The sequence below is a fragment of the Manacus candei genome, unplaced genomic scaffold (assembly GCF_025592945.1).
Source record: "Manacus candei isolate 608988 ecotype Guabito, Panama unplaced genomic scaffold, ASM2559294v1 h1tg000048l, whole genome shotgun sequence".
Taxonomy (NCBI): domain Eukaryota; kingdom Metazoa; phylum Chordata; class Aves; order Passeriformes; family Pipridae; genus Manacus; species Manacus candei.
In genome coordinates this window covers 14587162-14612049 of record NW_026138096.1, presented here as the reverse complement: position 1 = coordinate 14612049, position 24888 = coordinate 14587162, and the positions used below count along the sequence as shown (strand labels likewise).

The window sequence follows — 24888 nt, the reverse complement described above, 5'->3', positions numbered from 1 at the left end:
GCATGTGCAGGGAAGGAGCTGGGAAAGGGTCTGGAGCACCCGGGGGGGGCTCATCCTGAAGAAAAGGAGGCTCAGGGGGGACCTTCTGGCTCTGCAACTCCCTGACAGGAGAGGGGAACCGGGGGTGGTCGGGCTCTGCTGCCAGGGAACCAGCAGTAGGACAAGAGGGCACAGCCTCAAGTTGTGCCGGGGGAGGTTCAGGTTGGACATCGGGAAGAAGGTTTTTACAGAGAGTGATGAGAATGGGCTGCCCAGGGAGGTGGTGGAGTCACTTCCCTGGACACGCTGGACGTGGCACTCGGTACCATGGTCTGGGTGACAAGGTGGGGTTGGGTCACAGGTTGGACTCGATGGTCTCAGAGGTCTTTTCCGAGCTAAACGACTCTGCGTGATTCGCTGTGTCCCTGTGCTGGGACACCCGGAGCAGCTCCAGGCTGCTCATCCCTCCTCTCTCCGCAGGCTGCTGGCTCCGGGATACTCGGAGACTCACTACAGTGGGGACGGACAGCCCGTGACCGTGACCCCCAACCACACGGTGGGTGCTGGGGGGGGTGGGTGGGTGGGTGCAGGTCACCTCTGGTTTTTGGGATGAAGCCAAAGCCGTCCCGGGGTGGGGCGGGGCGCTGCGTTTTCCCCTGGCAGCATCCCCGGCGCCTGTGGCAGCAGGAATGCGGCCGCACGCGGCTCCTGTATCTCTTGGCCGCGGTTCAGCACCTCGGGACGTAAACACAGGGCAGCACCAGGCCCTCCCCGATGTCCCCCCACCGGCCTTTTGTCGCCCTTCCAGCGCGCCGGGCCCGGCTGTGTCCCGGGCTGAACTCCGGCTCTCCCGCCTCACTCCCGGCTCTTCCCGACGTGGAGGGACGCGGCTCCCCTGGCCGGGAAATGGGTTTTGGTGGGGTTTTTTTTTGGGATCAGCACGCGGGGTTTGTTGCTGCCCAGCCCTGCTGAGGGACCCCACTGAGGGTCTCCATCCCCTCTCTCCAGGAGCACTGTCACTACCACGGCCACGTCCGCGGCTACGGCGGCTCCTGGGTTGTCCTCAGCACCTGCTCGGGAATACGGTATGGAAAAACGCAGGGTGGGGGCGTTGTGGGACTGGCAGAGGGTGGGAGGGACCCACTGCTCCTTCCTCCCTGCAGAGATCCTCCTCTGGAGCAGCACCGATGCTCCTCCATCTCGGCTCCAGACGGTTCACGGGGCTGATTTTTCCACTGCTCCCATCCCATCCTTCTCCTCCCTTTTCCCATCCTTTGCCCAACCCCAGGAGCAGGCAGGTGAGGGGAGAAAGAACAGTTTTCTGGCAGGATTGGCTTCCTTCAAGGAAATTCATCCCTAGAGGGGGCAAGACCCTCAGAACTGAGCTTTGTTCACGTGGTCTGATGGTTTTGGTGCTGAGGGTGTATTCACTCCCGGGGCTGTTTGGACAAAGACCCCCATCCCTGATCCCTGCTCCCACCCTGGATGTGGACCAAGCTGAGGTGCCATGAGTTTGTGGGGCCTCAGGGACTGAGGGAACCACAGGGGAAGCACTGCAGGAGCCACCAGGGGCTGTTCTCCTCTTCCAGGGGTCTCATAGTGCTGAGCAGCAACACCAGCTACTACCTGAGCCCCCTGGACCCCCCCGAGCTGGGGCACCACATCATCCACAAAGCAGAGCACCTGCCCCTCCCAGCTGGCACCTGTGGGCACGGGGATGATTTTGGGAGCACCGTGGCCGACATTGCCCAGCTCTTCCAGCCGGGGCACCGCCGGGTAAATCCACCCTGGGGTCTCTTGGGAAGGGGCAGAGGGTTGGGAGCGGGGCTGTCTGCACCTCTCCTGATGCCCTGTGCCCATCCCCTTGGCACCTGGGCAGGGCTCTGCAGGCAGGTGGGACATGAGGGGGCTGTGTGGGTGATTTACCTGGTCTGAGTTTGGGCAGGAGAGCCCCAGAGAGAGGATGTGTGGGTTGGGCACTGGTGCTGGGACTTCCTGTGGGACATGAGATCATTTGGAGACACCCAAATGTTCCTTGTCACCTCACACCTCAGCTTCCCCTCCCAGCTGTCCCTCCTGAGCAACTCTGAGGTGTGTGAGGTGGAAGATGCCCAGAGCCATGGGCTGGCCCTTCCTTGGCCCCTCTGAGCCTTGTGTGTGTGTCCTGCAGGTGAGGAGAGATGCCTGGAGGACCATGAAGTACATGGAGCTCTTCATCGTTGCCGATCACACACTGGTGAGCGCTGAGGGGGGGACAGAAACCTGGTCCCCTGCCAAAAAAAACAGGTCCCCTCATTGTGTCCCTTCCTGATTTTCCTCTGGTGACCTTTCCCCATCCCCACATTTCTGCAGTACAGGAACCAGAACCTCAACCTGGGTCAGACCAAGCAGCGCATCGTGGAGATCGCCAACTACGTGGACAAGGTGAGGGACCTGCCAGGCCCTTTTGGCCACCCCTGTCACTCCCAGGGCCTGTGAGAGCACCTGATCTTGGTGCCAACCTGGTGGTGGCCCTCAGGGACAGTCCTCGTGTCACTAGGGCGAGGAATCATGGAATTACAGAATCATTTATGTTGGGAAAGACCTCCAAGTCCATCAAGTCCAACCACTCCCAGCACTGCCAAGGCTGCCATCAAACCACGTCCCCAAGTGCCACATCCACACGGCTTTTAAATCCCTCCAGGGGTGGGGACTCCACCACTGCTCTGGGCAGCTGTGCCAGGGCTGGAAAACCCATCAAGGAATTTGTGGGTTGGGATGAACGTGGTGGGAATCGCTTTTTTGGGCCGGGCTGCAGCGAAGTCCTGCCCTGGCATCAGTGCCGGCTTCCTTGGCACAGGAGGGATACACGAAGGTGTTGCCAGCCCGTGGTTGGCATCACGCCACCCTGCTTGGCTCCTGTGCCCGTAGAGCCCGTGCTTGCAGGTGGATTTGGGAGAAATGTGTCCCGGAGTCACCCGGCTGGAGGGACACGCCGAGACCCACTGGCAGGGATGGAGGATTCCCGGCGAATCCCGCCTCCATCCCTTCCATCCCTGCCTCCCCTGCAGTTTTACAGGCTGCTGAACATCAAGGTGGCCCTGATCGGGCTGGAGGTGTGGACGGAGCGGGACCACTGCGCCGTCACCAGCGACGCCAACGCCACGCTCTGGGCCTTCCTGCAGTGGAAGAAGTCGCTGAGGTCCCGCAAGAAGCACGACAACGCCCAGCTCCTCACGTGAGCACCCCCCTGCCCGCTGTCCCCGGGCCCAGCTGGCACCAGGGTGCCCAAAGCACCCTGGGGGGGGCTGAATTCCCGCTCTGTTCTCCTTCCCGGGCAGAGGGAAGACGTTCGGAGGGACGACCATCGGAATGGCCCCGCTGGAGGGGATGTGCAGCATGGATAACTCCGGAGGTGTCAGCGTGGTAAGAAGGTTGTGAGGGGTCCCCGCTGCTTCTCCCAGCTGGAGAACCTCATTGCCACTTGGAGGAACTCTCCATGGACTGGGAGGATCAACCATCTGGGGTTGGTCCTCGGATGCAACCTGGGAGTGAGTGAGGATGTTGGTGGCTCCTTGTCCCTCTCAGATGTTGACCAGGTACTAAGGAGGGTGAGAAGGGGCTGGTTTAAAGGTCTCCCACCCCATGTGCACCCCCAGACTCCAGCAGCGCTGGGATCTCCTGCGGTGCTGCTGCCCCTCACCTTGAGGAGCCCCTGCTTGTGCTCCCTGGTGTTGTGGGGTCATCTCTGCCCAGACGACTCTGATCCTCCTCCTCATGGTCCTGGTGGTGATGGTGGTGGCCATGGTGACCTGTGACCCCTGGGCAGAGTGGTGGGGCCCACCCAGGGTGCTGGTTTTTGGGATGTGCTCCAGCAAAAGATCTTCCCAACAGTCCCACGTGGGACTTCCCGGAGAACAAACCCCACTTGTGCTGTGAACCTTCCTCCAACCCCCTCCGTGTTCATCCCACGGGATCCAGCTGCAGTCCCGGGGATGTAGTGGTCCCTCCAGTAGCCCAGCCCCATTCCCAGCTGTGGGATCACCCCTGTCCCTCCCTCCCTGCTGACCCGTCCCCCCTCCCCATGCAGGACCACGCGGAGCAGCCCATCGGAGCCGCCGCCACCATGGCCCACGAGATCGGCCACAACTTCGGGATGGTCCACGACACCCAGGGCTGCTGTGTGGAGGCCACCCCAGAGCAAGGGGGCTGTGTCATGGCAGCAGCCACGGGGTAAGAGCTGCTGGGGGTGGGATGTGTCCCCAAAACCCCCCCAGTAGAGCGTGGGTGCTGTTTGCAGCCGGGTGGGATGGGAGTGGGGAGGGAATCTCGACATCTCTGGGCTGGGAGAGCTGGGGGGGTTCCCCTGGAGAAGAGAAGGCTCCAGGGAGAGCTGAGAACCCCTTGCAGAGCCTAACAGGGCTCCAGGAGAGCTGGAGAGGGACTTGGGACAAGGGATGGAGGGACAGGACAAGGGGACAAGAGGGAATGGCTTCACGTTCACAGAAGGGTTAGACGGGATATTGGGAAGGAATTCTTTACTCAGAGGGTGGGGAGGCCCTGGCACAGGTCGCCCAGAGAAGCTGTGGCTGCCCCTGGATCCCTGGAAGTGTCCAAGGCCAGGTTGGACAGGGCTTGGAGCAACCTGGCCTAGTGGAAGGTGTCCCTGCCCATGGCAGGGGGTGGAACTGGATGGTCTTTAAGGTCCCTCCCAACCCAAACCACTCTGTGACTATTCTCTGATTCCCTGGAGTGAACACATCCCAGGTTCCAGGTTTGAGCAGCGCTGGTGGTCTCAAAGGGCAGCAGAGGAGTAGCAGCCCCATCCCAAAATAGCTAAGGATGGAAGCAGATGGATGTTTTCTGGCACACACATCCCAGGAATCCAAGGCGTTTTCCTGCTCTATCCCACACCTCAGCTCAAAGGAATTACCCTTTATTGTAAGACCAGAGGGCCAAGGGGTGCCCAGTCCCCCATCATTCCCGTGGGGAATCGTGGCACTGCAGGGCTGGGGTGGGATGAGCTCACATCCCTCGCCCCAACATTCCTAAATCTGGATGCAGGATGTCCAGGGTGTCAGGCATTAGTTTTCCTGCTCTTTGGAATCCATCTAGGACTTGTTTTCTTTACTTTTACCCTTTAACTCAGGCCAAAACTGTGTCAGATCCATCTGGTTGGTGCCACTTCCGGCTCCAAAGTCCTCCTCTTTTTGGGTTTTCCATCTCCTGACAACACACTCATCCCAGATATCCCTGCACTGCAGAAAAGCAGTTTTATTCCCTGTTATTTGATCCTACCTGCTCTTCCAAGCAATAAAGATCATGGAAACCCCCCAGTGTTGTTTCAGGGTGGGGCTCTCAGGGCTGTCAGACTCCAACACTGATCCCATGGGATTTAACCTCTCCCTGAGGGGATTTTGGTGGGGAAAAGGGTATTTTTGACTGTCTTCAACCTGTCCCTATTTGCAAATTGATCAATATTGTGTATATTGCCTTTCTCACCCCCCAGAACTTGTAGGGACTTAGAACTTCCCCAGATTTCCCTCAGGTTTCAAAAACGCTTTTACAAAACATCCTTCTGTGTCATCTCAAAGAACGAGGTGTCCTGACACGAAATAAAACTGCTTTTTCAGGGTTAGGAGGAAATGAAACCATTAGTAAGAAGGAGGAAATGATTCTTCATAAATCACACAAATAACCCACAAACTTTGCAAAAACACAGAAGAACCAAGCTCCGAGTTCCTCTAGAAAACCAGTTTCTCTCCAGCTCCTCAGGCTGGTTGGGCTGTTGGAAAAATAACCTTACACTTTGTTAGGCTCTAATTATTTCTTCTGCTGTTCTGTGGGATTTTTTTGGTGATCCTTTCCCGTATTTCTTTAATTTTTTCAATGATTTTCACCCATCACAACCCCAGAGGTGTTTGAAGAGCCCCAGAGGGTTATTTCCCCTCGGCGGTTCAGAGATAACATCTTTTTAACTGACATCCTGAGCAGATGTGGGGACCTGCCCTGTGGTTATTTTGGGGGGGGGTTGTGGTGTCCCAGGTGCAGGGGCACAGAGGTGGCATCTGCACCAGCCTGGAGCTCACAGAGCCTGCAGGGGTTGGTGCTCCTGGGCTTGCAGGGTCTCACCACGAGGGCCTCCATCTCCAAGAGGTTTCATGCTGGAGGGTTGATGCTCCAAGGGTGGCTTTACCTGTCCCCTCCATCCCATTCCTGAGGATTTGGGGTTCAGGGAGTGCCCCCTGGTTGTTGTTCTGGTGCTCACCCCATGCCACTTGGGGTGGGAGAAGTTCATGGACTTGCTGAGCAATTGTGGCTTTGCCCTTGGAAGGCTTTGTGCCAGTTTGTCCATGTCCTTAATTCCCAGCTCTGACTGGTTTTCCACCTTCTCCTGGTCCTGATCACCCCGTTTCCCATCCCTCCTGGAAGGATTTGTGCCAAATGTGCTTGATTCCCAGTTCTGACTGTGGTTTTCCACCTTCTCCTGGTCCTGATCACCCCATTTCCCATCTCTCCTGGAAGGGTTCATGCCAAATGTGCTTGATTCCCATTTCTGACTGTGGTTTTCCATCTTCTTCTAGTCCTGATCTCCCTGTTTCCCATCCCTCCCTCTCTGTCCCGTGCACAGACACCCCTTCCCTCGCGTGTTCAGCTCCTGCAGCAAGAGGCAGCTGGAAAACTACTTCCAGAAGGGAGGTGGGATGTGCCTCTTCAACCTGCCTGACACCAAGGACCTGGTGGTGGGACGGAAATGTGGCAACGGCTTTCGGGAGGAAGGAGAAGACTGTGACTGTGGGGAAGTGGAGGTAGGAGCTGCTGGTTTTGCATCCCTTCCCTGCAGAGGCCAAAAAAGACCACGTGGAGAGGGGTGTTTCCAAGGGAAGAAGGTTTGCTGGTCACCTCAGGGACTCCATCCCAGTCCCACCTTCCTAAATCCATTTAACCCAGTCCTGGCTTCCTTCTCGACTTCCCTCCCGAGTGCTCGGTTCCTCCTCATCCCCTCCGTGCCTCGGTTTCCCTGTTGGCAAAATGAGAAGGGCAGTGATGTGAGGGGTGGAAAAGGGGCTGGGGGAAGGGATAGGGAAGGGATGGGATCACAGTCATGGAACCATGACCACGGTGTTGCCTTCTCCTCCCGCGCAGGAGTGCACCAACCCCTGCTGCAACGCTCACAACTGCACGCTGAAGGAGGGGGCCCAGTGTGCCCACGGGGACTGCTGCCACAACTGCAAGGTGAGACCCCCACCGTGCCCCCACCGTGCCCCCAACATGTCCCCTCCGTGCCCATGGGATGAGCATGGACACACGGCCCCGCCGTTCCCTCGGGAATCACGTGCTGCACATCCAAAAGGTCAAACTCTGCCGTGCCAGATGAGGGTTATGTGTCAACTTTTGTCTGCAGGAGAATCATGGAATGGTTGGGGTTGGAGGGGACCTTAAAAATCATCCAGTCCCACCCCCTGCCATGGGCAGTGACACCTTCTTCCACTAGCCCAGGTTGCTCCAAGCCCTGTCCGACCTGGCCTTGGACACTTCCAGGGATCCAGGGGCAGCCACAGCTTCTCTGGACAACCTAAGCCAGGGTCCCACCACCCTCACAGCCAGGAATTCCTTCCCAATATCCCATCTAACCCTGCCCTCTGTCCATGGGAAGCCATTCCCCCTTGACCTGTCCCTCCATGAACTTCCCAAAACTCCCTCTGCAGGAGAATCTCCTCTGGCAGCTTTCTGGCTCTGGTCCAGCCCAGGAATGTATCTCCATACCTTGATGGCCCCATATGGTCCCACAGGGGACATTCCAGCTGGTTCATGTCCCCAAGCTGTGCCAGGAGGCAGCAGCCAATCCCACCTTGTCCCCTTGGCTCAGTTTGTCTCTCCTCCCGTGGCAGCTGAAGGCGGCCGGGACGATGTGCCGGGAAGCAGCAGGATCCTGTGACCTCCCGGAATATTGCACTGGTGCCTCTCCCTACTGCCCAGCCAACGTGTACCTGCTGGATGGCTCCTCCTGTGCCTATGGAGAGGCCTATTGCAACAACGGGATGTGCATGACCCACCACCAGCAGTGTGTCCAGCTCTGGGGACCAGGTGAGTCCCACCAGCTCCGGCCTGGCCTCCTTCCCACCCCTCTCCATGGCATCTACCTGTGGGGTTGGAGGGTATTGGGTGGAGGGGCATTGGCATAGATTGCCCAGAGAAGCTGTGGCTGCCCCTGGATCCCTGGAAGTGTCCAAGGCCAGGTTGGATGGGGCTTGGAGCAACCTGGGCTAATGGAAGGTGTCCCTGCTCATGGCAGGGGGTTGGAGTTGGATGGGCTTTGATCTCTTCCAACCCAAGCCACTCTATGGTTCTATGACCAAAATCCTCTGCAAGACCTCGGAAAAAAGGGAATTTCAACCCTCTTGTGCTGCCCCTGGTCCAGCACCCTCAGCAGCAGCTCTTCAGGAGACTTTTCTGTGGTGTTTTCTCCAGGAACATCCAGCTGCTGCTTCCATGTCCAATACTTTTCCCCACTTCCTGCTATCCCACATCCCATTGGGACCTTTCCTGCCTCCCTGCAGGTGCCTGGCCAGCTCCAGACGCCTGTTTCCAGGACGTGAACATGGCTGGGAACACCTATGGCAACTGTGGCAAGGACAGCCAAGGGCGCTACGTCAAGTGTGACAAGAGGTGGGCGCAGCCCTGGCACCCCTGGGTGCCCCATCTCCTCCTCCTGCACCCACAGCCCCTCTGTACCCACCCCTGGGACAGGGCTGGGAGGCTCCTACCCCAACCTCTGGGGTCAGGCCTGTTTTTCGGGACTGAGGAAGCCACCACATCCTTCTGGACTCTGTTTCCGTCAGTGCCGGGAGGTTGGACTTGATGGTCTTGAGGTTCTTTTCCAACCCAAATGATCCTGTTGTCCCATCAGGCAGCACCTCGTACAGGGAAGATCAAAGACAGCATCAGGGGATGCTGTTTAGGGAGTGTGTGCCCCCGGTATTCCCAGTTTATGGAATCATGGAATATCCTGAGTTGGGAGGGAGCAACTCCGTCGAGTCCAACTTCTGGCCCCGCACAGGACACGCTAAAAATCCCACCATGTGCCTGGGAGTATTCCAGGGATATTAGAAGCCCCCCTGACTGTTCTCTCCACCATTTCTCTGTGCTGTCCATGATTTATCCAAGTCCTTCCCGAACCTGCCGAGTCACAACACGGTGTGGCCACGAATCCCGAGGGAGACGATCCCGCGGGCGTGGGGAGACCGAGGGACTTCCCACCCTCACCTCGGCTCTTCCCCATTCCCAGGGACGCCATGTGTGGAAAGATCCAGTGCCAGAGCTCGGCCAAGAAGCCCCAGGGGACCAACACGGTGTCCATCGACACCACGATCCGCTTCAACGGGCGCGAGGTGAAGTGCAGGGGCACCTACATGTACACGGCCAGGGACGACGAGGACGACCTGTCCGACCCCGGGCTGGTGATGACAGGGACCAAGTGTGGAGATGGGATGGTGAGTGCCCCTTCCCGGGGCTGGGGGCTCCTGCAGGAGACCAGCATCTCCTGGGCTCTTTCCCAGCTCCAGCGTGGACTTTGGGGCTTTGCCGACGGGATGTGGGACATGGTTTCCTTCACGTCTGACCCAGCGACGTCTCGACCGGGGTGTTTCGAGATGTTTGCAGGCCACCAAATTCTCATCTGGGGCATTTCTAGATGTTGCCAGATGTTTGCAGGCCGCCAAATTCTCATCTGGGGCATTTCTAGATGTTGCCAGCTGTTTACAGGCCACCAAATTCTTCTCATCTGGGGAATTTCTAGACATCAGCAAATGTTTGTAGGCCACCAAATTCTCATTTGGGGAATTTCTAAATGTCACCAGATATTTGCAGGCCACCAAATTCTTCTCATCTGGGGCATTTTTAGACATCAGCAAATGTCTGTAGGCCACCAAATTCTCATCTGGGGCATTTCCAGATGTCACTAGATGTTTGCAGGCCACCAAATTCCTCTCATAGAGGATATTTCCAGACATCACCAGATGTCTGTAGGCCACCAAATTCTCATCTGGGGCATTTCTAGACATCACCAGATGTTTGCAGGCCACCAAATTCTTCTCATAGAGGGTATTTCTAGATGTCACCAGATGATTGCAGGCCACCAAATTCTCATCTGGGGCATTTCTAGATGTTGCCAGATGTTTACAGGCCACCAAATTCTTCTCATCTGGGGAATTTCTAGACATCACCAGATGTTTGCAGGCCACCAAATTCCTCTCATAGAGGGTATTTCTAGATGTCACCAGGTGTTTGCAGGCCACCAAATTCTTCTCATCTGGGGCATTTTTAGACATCACCAAATGTCTGTAGGCCTACAAATTCTCATTTGGGGCATTTTTAGACATCAACAGTTGTTTTCAGGCCACCAAATTCTTCTCCCTGGCCTCAAAGCTTTTCTGGTTCAATTCATAGCAGAGCAACCCCAACAAGAATTGCCACAGGATTTTATGGATGAGGCTTCCTCCCACAAATAAATTGTTTCCGGGGGGAAATCCGTGTTAAGAACCAACATGGCAAATCCAAAGCTAACTGGGAATTGGCCTCCTTTGCAGTCCCTTTGAGCTGAGGAAGGGCAGAGGCCTGGTGGAGGACATGGTAGCAGGGATGTCTACCAGAGGGAGCTGACTGTGGAGACACTTCCTTCCCTATTTGGCATTTGAACAGTGGAATTTTCATCCCTGTTTGGGATGGGAGGCCAGAATGTGGCTGGGTTTGAAATCCAGCAGCGTATTTTTTTTTTTGGCCGAGTTTTAAGGCCAGATGGGGAACAGTTTGTCCAGGAGCTGCCAGGTGGGTTGGCAGGGGAGGGGGCTGGGAGTGGTGGTGGCTGGTCCTGGATGTGGGAATGGCAGGGCCAAAAATTGGAGTGAAATCCGTTGACCTGGAACGACGTGATTTATCCCAAGGGCATTTTCCAACGGACAACACCCTGAAGGACAACATCCTTCCAGAGAACCCCCAGGGAAGCCCTCAGAAGATCAGTGTGGTCTCTCCTGGGTCTCTCTCTAACCTCCCTGGCTCTCCCCCAGGTTTGCAAGGACCGCCGGTGCCAGAATGCCTCCCTTTTTGAGCTGGAAAAGTGCGTTTCCCGGTGCAACGGCCACGGGGTGAGTTATGACCCAAGACCTCCAGAAAAATCCCGGGATGAGGAGCGGATTTTTAAGGCAAACCAAGTGTCTCCCCCCCAGGGATGAGCCCTCTGGATTTCTGCCTTTCCTATCTGTCCCAGGCACCAGCTCCAGGTGAGGCTGAGCTGGGATCTTTGCTCACCCGAGTCCGAGTGAGAGGAAGGAAACCATTCCTGATGTAAGAACCATCTGCACAGTTTGGATCAGGGTCCAGTCTGAACTCGAGAGTGTTTAGAGCTCGGAGCAGGTGCCTTTTCCCTCTGAGAGAAAAACAAGGGTTAGAAAGACAACTGGGACTGCAAAAAACCAAGGAAGTACAAAGAGACATTCTTGTCCAAAGCTCAAAGGGTTGCAAGGGTTGGAGCTCTGTGGAATGTGGGGCTTTGTGAGATGAGGCAACAGCAAACTGTGGAAGATCTGCTGGACTGTGTGGAGGGATGTGATTGTGAAACATCCACATTGACCTTTTGTTCTGCTCAGAGAGCTGGGGGGGTTCCCCTGGAGAAGAGAAGGCTCCAGGGAGAGCTGAGAGCCCCTGGCAGGGCCTGAAGGGGCTCCAGGAGAGCTGAAGAGGGACTGGGGACAAGGGATGGAGGGACAGGACACAGGGAATGGCTTCCCACTGGAAAAGGGGAGATTTAAATGGGATATTGAGAAGGAGTTGCTGTCTGTGAAGGTGGGGAGGCCCTGTCCCAGGTTGGGCAGAGAAGCTGTGGCTGCCCCTGGATCCCTGGAAGTGTCCAAGGCCAGGTTGGAGCAACGTGGGCTAGTGGAAGGTGTCCCCGCCCATGGCAGGGGATGGAACTGGATGATCTTTGAAGTCCCTTCCAACCCAGCCCATCCTGTGATTCCCTGATGCTCAAGGGGTGAACACTAACAGGGCTTCAATCTCCTTCAGCCCAAATTCCTGTCACCCACCGCCTACTCTTGTCCCCACCCCACAGGCCATCACTTCCACACCTTCCCTGGTGGTCTCCAGCCCTTCTCCTCTCCCTGCAGGTCTGCAACAGCAACAAGAACTGTCACTGTGATGCTGGCTGGGCTCCCCCCTACTGCCAGGAGCCGGGGCTGGGGGGCAGCGTGGACAGCGGCCCCGTGCAGCCCAACAGTGAGTCCTGACTTCTCCGCTGCTCCTGGGGCTGGAATGATGCCAGGAGAGGGGGAAATGGGGGGGGATAGAGCTGCTGGCAGCCCTGCTCCCTGAGGGGCTGGGTTGGGTCTGTCCAGGCAGTCCCACAGTCCGTGGTCAGTGGTCGTGGTCACCTCAGTTGCTTGGTGGCCACCCGTTGCCATGAGAGGCTGCTGGATGGTCCTACTCCCTTTCCAGAGGTGGGATCAGCAGTGATGTGCCTAGTTTGGGGTGATGGGCAGGTGGGATCAGTGTTCCCCAGCGTCTCCCAGCCCCTCACTGCCCTCTGTGCTTTCCCTGCCAGACCACGAGGTCGCTTTGATCGCCCTCCTCGTCGTCTTCCTCTTCCTCCTCCCGGCCCTGACCATGAGCATCTACTACTGGTACCGCAGGGAGAACTCCCTCCTGAATAAATGGATAAAGGAGATGAGGAAGAGGAGCCAGGAGGCCTACAGGTGGGTGGGGCATCCTAAATCCCTCCTCTCGTGAGGACCCAGCGGGACTCAGGAACCTGGTTTCATCCAGCCTGGTGGGAACGGCTGTGGAGGAGCTGGAGGTGCCCAAGGCCATTTTCAGAGTTTTATGAGACCTGGTTTGAGATCTGAGGAGTTTTCTCCTGGGAAAATTCGAGGCTCTCAGCAATTCCTCGAGCAGAAGAAGAATTCTCTGGACAGGAAAATCCCAAGGTGGTTGGTAGCAGGAGGGTTGAGTTCTCACTCCCAGCAGGTTGCAAGAATTCCAAGGGCTCTTGGAATTTGATAGTCTGGTTATTTCCCCTCCCAGCAGAGGTAGAGACACAAAACCCCGTCAGAGCCCCCAAAATAATTCAAGAGGAAACCCCCAAACCAACCAACCCCTCATTTTCCCCCTTGCCTTGAGACAGACTCATCCAGCAGTGCTGTTAACGGGCTGTTAATTGAGACAGGACCTCCCTGAGGGGCAGAATTTCGGGAGGCAGCTGTTCCTGTAGTGGTTGCTTTATGTTGCCATCCGTGACTGACTTTGGAATTCCCAGCAGGAACAAATCCATCGGTCGGAAGTCGAGCAACGGCCACCCCAAAGCTGCCTTCACCCTGAGGAACATTTCCACCTCCAGCCACACCGATAAAGTAAGTGATAACTCATCAATAAAGTGATAAATCATCAATAAAATAAGTGATCACTTTATTGATAAGTGATAACTCATCAATGAAGTGATAAATCATCAATAAGTGATAACTAATCAATAAAGTAAGGGATAACTCATCAACAAAGTGATAAATCATCAAGAAGTGATAACTAATCAATAAAGTAAATGATAACTCATCAACAAAGTGATAAATCATCAAGAAGTGATAGTTTATCATTAAAGTGATAAATCATCAATAAAGTGATAACTCATCAATAAAATGTGATAAATCATCAATAAAATGATAAATCATCAATAAAATAAGTGATAAATCATCAATAAAATGTGACAACTCATCAATAAAATGTGATAAATCATCAATAAAATGATAAATCATCAATAAAATAAGTGATAATTTATCAATAAAGTGATAAATCATCAATAAAGTGATGAATCATCGATAAAGTAAGTGATAAATCATCAGTAAGTGATAACTTATCATTAAAGTAAGTGATAAATCATCAATAAAGTGATAAATCATCAATAAAATAAGCAATAACTTATCAATAAAGTAAGTGATAAATCATCAATAAAGTAAATGATAAATCATCAATAAAGTAAGTTAAAATTTAGGAAGAATTTAGGAGGAATTCAGGAGGAATTTAGGAAGAAAGGGAGAATTTAGGAAGAATTTAGGAGGAATGTAGGAAGAGTTTAGGAGGAATTTATGAAGAATTTAGGGAGAATTTAGGAGACATTAGGAAGAATTTAGGAAGAACTTAACAGGAATTTAGGAGGAATATAGGGAGAATTTAGGAAGACTTCAGGAGGAATTTATGAAGAATTTAGGCAGAATTTAGGAGAAATTTAGGAAGAATTTAGGAAGAAATTCGGAAGAATTTAGGAAGTATTTACAGAGAATTTAGGGAGAAATTAGGAGGAATTTAGCAAGAAATTAGGAAGTATTTACAGAGAATTTAGGAAGATATTAGGAGGAATTTAGGAGGAATTTAGGAAGAAATTAGGAAGAATTTAGGAAGAAATTAGGAAGAATTTAGGAAGAAATTAGGAAGAATTTAGGAAGTATTTACAGAGAATTTAGGAAGATGTTAGGAGGAATTTAGGAAGAATTTAGGAGGAAATTAAGAGGAATTTAGGAGGAATTTAGGGAGAATTTAGGAAGACTTTAGGAGGAATTTAGGAGACATTTAGGAAGAAATTAGAAAGAATTTAGGAAGTATTTAGAGAGAATTTAGGAAGAATTTAGGAAGAATGTAGGGGGAATTTAGGAAGAATTTAGGGAGAATTTAGAAAGACTTTAGGGAGAATTTAGAAAGACTTTAGGAAGAAATTAGGAGAATTTAGGAAGTATTTACGGAGAATTTAGGAAGAATTTAGGAGACATTTAGTAAGAATTTAGGAAGAAATTAGAAAGAATTTAGGAAGAATTTAGGGAGAATTTAGAAAGACTTTAGGAGGAATTTAGGAGGAGTTTAGGAGGAATTTAGGAAGAATATCCCTGTGTGCTCTCACGTGGTTAGTGAGGGGCAAACACGGAATCTCAGGATCACTGAGGTTGGCAAAGAGCTCTGGGATCGAGTCCAGCCATAAAACATGTCCAGTTTTTGGGGCAGGACGGTAAAAACGAGGGGTAAAAGTGGAATAAAAACCACCGGTGCTCCGCTCCCAGGAAAACCTGCTCCCGGGAAAACCTCCCTAAGGATTCTTCTCCCGCTTTTCCCACCCCGGCAGGCGACCCGGACGGCGTTCCTGCCCAAATCCTGCGCTCACCACCCCGGCTCTCAGCCCGTCAACGTGGTCCATCCTCTGCGCCCGGCCCCGAATTCCGTCCCCCCGCGGCCCAGAGACCCCAAACCCGCCAGGCCACCCCCGCCGGTCACCAGGTCACCCTCAGCGGTCACCAGGTCACCCTCAGCGGTCACCAGGTCACCCCTGGGCCACTCCAAAGCCGGCGGCTCCCAGGCCAAGCTCCCGCCTCCCAGGAAACCTCTTCCCTGCAACCCCGTGAGGACACCGCAGGTGAGCTCCGATTTTCCTTCCAGGCTCGGAAATTCCCGTGGGTTTTTTTCTGGCTGGTTTTTGGGTTGGGATCTCTCGAGGAGCTGTCACACCACCCTGAGAGGTGGATCTGGTGACACAACGAGGAAAGTTCAGTGGATAACGAGAATATTTTAGGGTAGTTTGGGTGCTGTTTATGAGAATATTTTAAGGTAGTTCGTGTGTTTTTGATAAGAATATTTTAGGATGGTTGGAATGTTATTAATGAGAATATTTTAGGGTAGTTCGAGTGTTGCCAATGACAATATATTAAGGTAGTTGGGGTGCTGTTAATGAGAATATTTTAAGGTAGTTTGGGTGTTGAAAATATTTAGGGTAGTTTGAGCGTTGTTAATGACAATATATCACGGTAGTTTGGGTGCTGTTAATGAGAATATTTTAAAGTAGTTTGGGTGTTGCTAATGGGAATAATTTATGGTAGTTGGTGCTGTTGTTAATGAGAATATTTTAGGGTAGTTTGGATGTTGTTAACGACAATATTTTAAGGTAGTTTGTGTGTTTTTTATAAGAATATTTTAGAGTGGTTGGGGTGTTGTTAATGAGAATATTTTAGGATGGTTGGGATGTTGCTAATGAGAATATTTTAGTGTAGTTTGGATGCTGTTAATGAAAATAATTGAGGGTTTTTTGAGTGTTGCTAATGACAATATTTTAGGGTAGTTTGAGTGTTGAGTGTTGTTAATGAGAATATTTTAGTGTCGTTTGGGTGTTGTTAGTGAGAATGTTTTAAGGTAGTTTGGGTGTTAATGAGAATATTTTGGGGTGGTTGGGGTGTTGTTAATGGGAATATTTTAAGATAACTTGGATGCTATTAATAAGAATATTTTAGGGTAGTTTGGGTGCTGTTAATGGGAAGATTTTAGTGTAGTTTGGGTGTTGCTAATGACAATATTTTAAGGTAGTTTGTGTGTTTTTGATAAGAATATTTTAGGATGGCTGGGGCGTTGTTAATGAGAATATTTTGGGGTAGTTTGGGTGCTGTTAATGACAATATTTTAATGTAGTTTAGGTGTTGCTAATGGGAACATTTTATGGTAGTTGGGCTATTGTTAATGACAATATTTTCAGGTAATTTGGGGTGTTGTTAATGGGAATATTTTCAGGTAGTTTGGATGTCGTTAATGAGAATATTTTAGGGTAGTTTGGGTGTTGTCAATGACAATATATTAAGGTAGTTGGGGTGCTGTTAATGAGAATATTTTAAGGTAGTTTGGGTGTAAAAATATTTAGGGTAGTTTGAGTGTTGTTAATGACAATATATTAGGGTAGTTTGGGTGCTGTTAATGAGAATATTTTAAAGTAGTTTGGGTGTTGCTAATGGGAATAATTTATGGTAGTTGGTGCTGTTGTTAATGAGAATATTTTAGGGTAGTTTGGATGTTGTTAACGACAATATTTTAAGGTAGTTTGTGTGTTTTTTATAAGAATATTTTAGAGTGGTTGGGGTGTTGTTAATGAGAATATTTTAGGATGGTTGGGATGTTGCTAATGAGAATATTTTAGTGTAGTTTGGATGCTGTTAATGAAAATAATTGAGGGTTTTTTGAGTGTTGCTAATGACAATATTTTAGGGTAGTTTGAGTGTTGAGTGTTGTTAATGAGAATATTTTAGTGTCGTTTGGGTGTTGTTAGTGAGAATGTTTTAAGGTAGTTTGGGTGTTAATGAGAATATTTTGGGGTGGTTGGGGTGTTGTTAATGGGAATATTTTAAGATAACTTGGATGCTATTAATAAGAATATTTTAGGGTAGTTTGGGTGCTGTTAATGGGAAGATTTTAGTGTAGTTTGGGTGTTGCTAATGACAATATTTTAAGGTAGATTGTGTGTTTTTGATAAGAATATTTTAGGATGGCTGGGGCGTTGTTAATGAGAATATTTTGGGGTAGTTTGGGTGCTGTTAATGACAATATTTTAATGTAGTTTAGGTGTTGTTAATGGGAACATTTTATGGTAGTTGGGCTATTGTTAATGACAATATTTTCAGGTAATTTGGGGTGTTGTTAATGGGAATATTTTCAGGTAGTTTGGATGTCATTAATGATAATATTTTAGGGTAGTTTGAGTGTTGCCAATGACAATATATTAAGGTAGCTGGGGTGCTGTTAATGAGAATATTTTAAGATAGTTTGGGTGTAAAAATATTTAGGGTAGTTTGAGTGTTGTTAATGAGAATATTTTAAAGTAGTTTGAGTGTTGCTAATGGGAATAATTTAGGGTAGTTGGTGTGTTATAAATGGGAATATTTTAGGGTAGTTTGGGTGTTGTTAACGACAATATTTTAAGGTAGTTTGTGTGTTTTTGATAAGAATATTTTAGGGTGGTTGGGGTATTGTTAATGAGAATATTTTAGGATGGTTGGGGTGTTGTTAATGAGAATATTTTAGGGTGGTTGGGGTGTTGTTAATGAGAATATTTTAGGGTGGTTGGGGTGTTGTTAATGAGAATATTTTAGTGTAGTTTGGGTGCTGTTAATGAAAATAATTTAGGGGTTTTTGAGTGTTGCTAATGGCAATATTTTAGAGTAGTTTGAGTGTTGGATGTTGTTAATGAGAATATTTTAGTGTCATTTGGGTGTTGTTAATGGGAATGTTTTAAGGTAGTTTGGGTGTTTTTGATAAGAATATTTTAGAATGGTTGGGGTGTTGTTAATGAGAATATTTTAGGGTAGTTGGGGTGCTCTTAATGAGAATATTTTAAGGTGGTTTGGGTGTTAAAAATATTTAGGGTAGTTTGAGTGTTATTAATGAGAATATTTTAGTGTAACTTGGGTGCTGTTAATGAAAATAATTTAGGTTTTTTTGAGTGTTGTTAATGAGAATATTTTAAAGTAGTTTGGGTGTTGCTAATGGGAATAATTTAGGGTAGTTGGTGTGTTGTTAATGGGAATATTTTAGTGTAGTTGGAGCGTTAATATTTATTGTTAATGGGAATATTTTAGGGTAGTTGGGTTGCTGTTAATGAAAATATTTTAGTGTAGTTTTGGTGTTGTCAATGAGAATATTTGTTGTTAATGAGAATATTTTAGGGTAGTTGTGTGCTGTTAATGGGAATATTTTAAGGTTCCCTGCATGTCATTCCATGCCTGGAAGCATCTCAGCTCTGGGATGGGGGAGGGAGTTTTGCAGGAGGTCACTGGACGCTCCTTGAGGGTGTTTTGTCCCTCCCCACACCCCTCCTGTGACTCCAGGTGGTCCCAAAGCAGCAGCCCCCGCGTCGGCCCCTCCCTGGGAGTCCTCTCCTGGCCAAGGAGCTGCCTCCTGCCCACGGACAGACCCTGCTGGTCATGGTCCCTCCTAGCAACTTCCAGCCAGCGGGGACGAGCGCCACGAGCCACCCCACGAGGCCCCTGAAGTGAGTGGAGTGTCCCTCCCACCACGGGTGGGGGGTCCTGTGGGTTGGGGGCAGTTCAGGGGGGTCACACCCGGGTGGGACATTCCCTGCTCTGCAGGACCTCGCAGGGTCTGGCCAAAATTGGCCAACAGCGACCGAGGTTTGGGGTTTTGAGGTGCTGGGTTAAGGGAGGGGCCATATTTTGGGGGGGGGGAGGTGGTTTCCCATCCCAGGTGTGGAGGGAGCTGTTGGGATTCAGTGAAGGGATGGCCACTAATGTGATGGGATGGCCACTGATGTGAAGGGATGGACACTGATGTGATGGGATGGCCACTGATGTGATGGGATGGCCACTGATGTGAAGGGATGGACACTGATGTGAAGGGATGGACACTGATGTTCTCTCTCCTCTTCCCTCCTTGCAGACCGATGCCACCTCAAAGGTGAGTGAGGGACATCCCACGGACCCCTGGCACTGCTTGTGGGGGGTGGCCTTGGGTTCAGCATCAGACTGGGAACCAGGAGACCTGGGATTAAATTTCCACCTTCCCAGAAGCTCCTGGATGAGCAGGACATAGTCCCTCTGGGTACCCCACCAACAGCAGGGCTTGGGCACCTGTGTCCAAAGGAATGGAGGACATGGGTTTTCCAGTCCAAGTGTTTTCCAATATCACTGCTACTTCCAGCTTTTTCTGTGCTGCCCAATCCTCTGGATAGGGGTCAGTGGAGCCCCAAGGAATTGTGTTTGCATCCATTCCTGCTGCTTGGGCTCATGGGCTGTATCCATCCTTGTATCCATCCATCCACTGTGCTGGAATGAAGTTGTCCCTCATCCCCAGCCAGTCTTCTGTGTTAGTCACTGCTCTGACCCTCTGACACTATTTTGAGTTCTCACTTTGTCGTTGCCACCACAAAGAGTTGACTGTGCCCCAAAATGTCTCCGTGGAACTCAATCCCTGGAGCTCAGCTCTCTGAGGAGATGAAACAGGGCTGGTCTGTGGTTCCTAAAGGGAAGGCTTTGGCACATCCTGGCAGCCAAAATCATCTCCCTCCCCCAAACTGTGGGATTTTGTCTGTGCTGCCCACTGAGAACAATCCTGGAGAGGGACTTAGGACAAGAGATGGGGGGACAGGACAAGAGGGAATGGCTTCTCACTGCCAGAGGGCAGGGATAGATGGGATACTGGGAAGGAATTGTTGGCTGTGAGGGTGGGGAGGCCCTGATACAGGTTGTGCAGAGAAGCTGTGGCTGCCCCTGGATCCCTGGAAGTGTCCAAGGCCAGATTGGAGTAACCTGGTCTGGTGGAAGGTGTCCCTGCCCAGGGCAGGACAAGATGCTCTTTAAGGTCCCTTCCAGCTCAACCATTCCGTGATTCCATGAGTCATGAATCCCCAGGATGGGAAAAGGCTCCATATGGGGTTGGTTGAGTTGGTGATGTCTCTTGGTGGTGCACAAACCACCTTGACTGTTTGTAGGTGTCCCTGGGCAACATCATTCCCACTGCTGGTCACTGCCTGGTGTCACCACATGTCCTGTCAGGGTTCTCGGGGTCCACCAAAGGAAAAACCACCTCAAACCAGTGCAATCTGTGGTTTAACCTTTGCAAGGGGACATGGGTGACCACGGCAGTGCCAGTGCCAGGTGCCCTCTGGTCTCAGGGACAGCAGCTGCTCTGTCTGCCCTGAGCTGTGGGAGGTTGGTTGTGGTGGAGGTGGCGGGTGGTCGATGTTTGCACTCAAAGAGTTGTCTTCTTCTTCTTCTTCTCCTCACTCCAGGCCAGTCCCAGCCATCAAAGTCCAATCAACCTCCTTCCCCTCCAAGAAGTGACAATCCAAGGCCACCTGAAGCCCGTCCTTCCTGAGCTGGCTCTCCTGATTTGCACTGCTCTGCCCACAGGGGTCCTTCATTCCCCTCCTTTTATTTGTCTTTTGATACCAGAGGACTATTTTTATAAGACAGAATTTGTATTCAGCACAAAAACTGGGGATGGTGGGGTGGGGAGGAGAGGGGAAACTGGTACTATGACTTCACTGAAGGTTGGAGGTGGGGTTTCCATGATGGACATTCCATCCTGGCATCGCTTCCCAGCCAATTTGCCTCCCAGCTTTGGTTTCTCCCTGACGTTGCACATGGGCTGGGCTGGGGCGACCCGGGGGGCACGAGGACGTCCAATACTGATGGAAGATGCTGGTGACAGTGTAATGTCCTTCTAGCTACCTCCTCCTTCTCCTCCAGGCCTGGTGACACCCCTCTTCCACCACCACCACCCACTGCCACCAGAGCTCCATGCCGGGGCGTCCTCTCCGGGGAGACATTTGCCACGAGAGAAACACGATTTCCAGCTTGGATTGGGACATTTCCACGAAGGATCCAAGTTCTCGGGCTCCTCCTGCCCCTCCTGTCCGATTGCACGAGGTGACAACCCTGGGGTCACCTGGAAGGAGCAGCCTCCTGGGAAGTGTTTCAATGCCTCAAGTGCTGGTGGCACCAGTGGGTCACCAGGGTGCTTTCAGGGGGCTCAGGAGCCCCCCCTACAAACGCTGCCTGTTCCCTGCTCGTGGGCCAAGCCCAGCAGTGGCTTCTGGAGCTGCTGATACTCTGCTGTCCCAACGGGATGAGGAACAGGAAAACCTCCTGCCCGTGTCATTGGCTTGTCCAGAGGCCTCGGCCGAGCCGCTGCATTTCTCTGTGCCTCAATTCCCCCCGTGTGGAAAGGGGGGGGTGATAACCTACCTCACAGGGGTGTTGTGAGGTTGAACAAACTCATGTCTTGAAAGGGCTTTACAATCCTCAGATCAAAGGTGCTGTTGACCTTGCACAGTTTTGTGCCACTTTTCCTGTGACTTGACACGCAGCTCTATCAGGGTCTGAAACGAGAACAAAGACTTTCTACAGTCCCCTGGCTCCTCTGGCTCTTTTCTTGCTCAGAAGTTCCCTGAACCCTTTAGACACCAAGATCTCCAGGTCTTCCACGACCTACAAACAGATCCCAGGACTCCCTTAAACCTGGGACGGTTCAGTCCATCCCTGTGTCCCATATCAACGACACTGGGATAGTTCCCACCTCACCTGGGACAGATCTCTTGGAGATGTGTCCAGCCATGGGGTAGGTTCAGGGACAACCCTCAAGGGAGGGTTCAGGGACAAGAAACTGTTCTGGTGTTTCATTATCCCCAGGATGGCCCTAAAGGCCACCTTAACCCGAGCTGTCCTTACTCTCATGATCAGGCTTTGCTTTGAAGCCTTTGGTCTTCCTGAAGCATCTTCAGGAAGAATTTCTTCATGGAAAGGGTTGTTAAACATTGGAATGGGCTGCCCAGGGAGGTGGTGGAGCCCCCATCCCAAGGAAGGACAGGCCGTGGCACTCTGGGCTGGGGGACAAGGTGGGCATTGGGCACAGGGACCTTGGAGGGCTTTTCCAGCCTTGGTGATCCTGGGATCTCTGGTGCTTCCATATTTTTCTTGGTTCACGGATGTCCACGTGGGATCTTGGATCCAACATCTCCTCTTCCTTTAATAACAAGTCACAAAATCACAGAGTCATTTGGGTTGAAAGGGACCTCTTGAGTTCGTCCTCACACGAGCTCCAGAGGTGAATGAGCTGATCCCTAAACATTCCCAAGGTCCCGTTGGTTTCAGTGATCTCCCGAGGAATTCTGACACAATCAGAGCCTTTGGATCAGAGCTGGAGAGGGAAAAACCTGCTCCCTTCATGGGCATCCCCTCCCCTTCTGCTGCCCACTGTGCCAGCGGAGGGCCAAACAGCTGGGGAGGGTTTGGAGAAGCCACTGCAGGGATGAAGTGCTTGGAAAAACCTTTTCTCCACGTGTTGGACCCTTTAACTCCATGACAAAGTGAAGGATGACAGGTCAAAAAACCAGCAAGGTTTTTTGGATGGTCTCTCCTCAAGCTGATGCAGAGTTTTGGGTTCTTGCCTATTAATGTCCTGCTTGGCCACCACACTCCCCTTCATCTCCTCCTGCTGCCAGTGGGGAAAGTTCAGCCACTCCATCTGCCCAAACTTCACCAGCAGGGTAGAACTAGGACACACATCTGGGGGGAAATCTGAGATCTTCAGATGAGAAAGGAATTGATAGAAAGGAATTGATAGAAACCCACAGATTTGAACTCAAGGGTGCTGCTAAGATCTGGGGCTCTGCTCAGTGTGACACAATAAGTGCTCAAAGGTGTTTCCACCCTTGTCAAAGAAACCCTTTCTCTGCCTAGGATGTCCTTGAACATCCTTTTTCTTGGGGCAGATTGTGCCGGGCCCTGGTGCAAAAGGATCCACCACGTCCCTTTTCCTCAGGCAGAGAGAGCAGCAGTGCTGGGAACAGCCCTCCCAGTCCCTCCCAGTCCCACCCAGTTCCTTGTTTGGAGCAGGGACATGAGAGGATGGTAATTTGGGGGTGATGCCCGACGGTCTCTTTGCTGGCTTTGTGGAACCCGAGGTGGTCCCAGGATGTGCAGATGGGTGATGTCCACCCCGATGCAGCCACAAATACAAGATGTGGCCCGTGGTTCCACGGGACAGGCAGGATTTGAAGCCTGGTAAGAGAAATTCCTGGATCCAGGGAGGGGTTTTGGGCGTCCAGGTGGCACTAGATGGCAGCAGATAACCACGAATCCTCTGCTCAGCCTCTGCTTGGAATTGCTGGGATTTCCAGGGAGCAGGTCCTCAAGTGTAGCTCTTCTCCTTGGTCTTTCTCCTCTGGCCCATTATCTATAAATCCATTTAAAGCATCAGCTGGATTAAAAGCTGCTGAGTGTTCCTGGGGGGCTCCTTGAGCTTCCACGTGGTTTCCCAGTGAACTTTTCCTTGTCATAAAAGGGAATGTGTGAAAGGCTAAGGGAGCTGGGGGGGTTCCCCTGGAGAAGAGAAGGCTCCAGGGAGAGCTGAGAGCCCCTGGCAGGGCCTGAAGGGGCTCCAGGAGAGCTGGAGAGGGACTGGGGACAAGGGATGGAGGGACAGGACACAGGGAATGGCTTCTCAGTGCCAGAGGGCAGGGATAGATGGGATACTGGGAAGGAATTGTTGGCTGGGAGGGTGTTGAGGCCCTGTCCCAGGTTGGGCAGAGAAACTGTGGTTGCTCCTGGATCCCTGGAAGTGTCCAAGGCCAGGCTGGAGCAACGTGGTCTAGTGGAAGGTGTCCCTGCCCATGGTAGGGGATGGAACTGTATACCCTTTAAGGTCCCTTCATCCCAAACCATTCCATGATTCCATGACTCTGTGACTGCCCCTCTTTGGCCATCTCAGGGGTCACTGTCACCCACCACACCCGGGATGGAGCTGGGAAGATATCCCCGCCCTTGGGCAGGTTCTTGCCTCTGTCTCCATGCCTTGGTTCCCCTCAGCCTGTCCAGTGGAGTCCCCAGTCCTTCCTCTGTCCCCCAGTGCCCTGTCCTGACCCACAGCAGCTCCTGTCCTGACCCACAGCAGCTCCCTGGGCTTCTGACACCCTTGGGCTCCTCAGGGTTTTCCTCGTGGGACGTGGAAGAAGGGCCAAGTGAAGAAGGGAATGTGGTGAGTCCCCAGTGATGGAGTGGCCTCCACGAGCTTCAGAAATGCAGAGGAATTTTCTGGAGCGCAATGGGGAGGTCACCCTGGGAGGGGAACCTGAGTTTTGAGGTGCAGCAGCTTTGTTGGGGGTGTCCTGGCCCCAGACAGGCTCTGTCCCCTGGGATGCAGGACGAGGGGACATTTCTAGACCAAAATGTAAAACCATCTCATAGAATCCTGGAATCTCCTGAGCTGGATCCACAAGGATCAAGTCCAGCTCCTCACAGGACACCCCAACAATCCCCCCCTGTCCCTCAGAGCATTGTCCAAACACTGCTTGGACAATTCCTTTCATTTTTTTCCTCATCCTTTTTAGAATTTATTTGATCTTTTTATTTTCCTTGTTTCTGCTGCATCCTGGAATGGGAGGGATGAGGGGGATGGACACCTGGAATGGCACCACACAGGCAGGTAACACATCCATGGGTGCAGAGAGATGCTGGCAGACAGATCCACGCACAGAGCCAAGGGAAAAAAAAAACCTGGGAAAAAAGGGACAAAAAAGCAATGAAGCAATTAATGAAGAGGTTCCTGCAGCTGAGGAAGTCAAACAATTTA

The 24888-nt window shown here is 51.7% G+C and overlaps 1 protein-coding gene across 2 annotated transcripts in view; it reads left to right on the top strand.

Moving 5' to 3' along the window:
* The window catches only part of ADAM33 (ADAM metallopeptidase domain 33), a 37304-nt gene extending 15637 nt beyond the window's left edge, over positions 1-21667 (top strand). Inside the window, exons 4-24 of one of the 2 annotated variants that reach the window (XM_051798166.1) lie at positions 460-535; positions 988-1064; positions 1569-1755; positions 2150-2215; positions 2332-2403; positions 3030-3196; positions 3300-3384; positions 4049-4191; positions 6590-6767; positions 7105-7194; positions 7851-8046; positions 8520-8628; positions 9248-9452; positions 11025-11102; positions 12123-12231; positions 12557-12707; positions 13271-13361; positions 15113-15400; positions 18627-18790; positions 19195-19212; positions 20546-21667. In XM_051798166.1, the coding sequence (XP_051654126.1) occupies positions 460-535; positions 988-1064; positions 1569-1755; positions 2150-2215; positions 2332-2403; positions 3030-3196; positions 3300-3384; positions 4049-4191; positions 6590-6767; positions 7105-7194; positions 7851-8046; positions 8520-8628; positions 9248-9452; positions 11025-11102; positions 12123-12231; positions 12557-12707; positions 13271-13361; positions 15113-15400; positions 18627-18790; positions 19195-19212; positions 20546-20597 (2602 nt within the window). In that variant the 3' untranslated portion in view covers positions 20598-21667. Of the gene's footprint in view, positions 1-459; positions 536-987; positions 1065-1568; positions 1756-2149; positions 2216-2331; positions 2404-3029; positions 3197-3299; positions 3385-4048; positions 4192-6589; positions 6768-7104; positions 7195-7850; positions 8047-8519; positions 8629-9247; positions 9453-11024; positions 11103-12122; positions 12232-12556; positions 12708-13267; positions 13362-15112; positions 15401-18626; positions 18791-19194; positions 19213-20545 lie in introns of both variants that reach the window. The other variant, XM_051798165.1, reaches the window with a different exon arrangement.
* The last annotated feature ends 3221 nt before the right edge of the window (positions 21668-24888 follow it).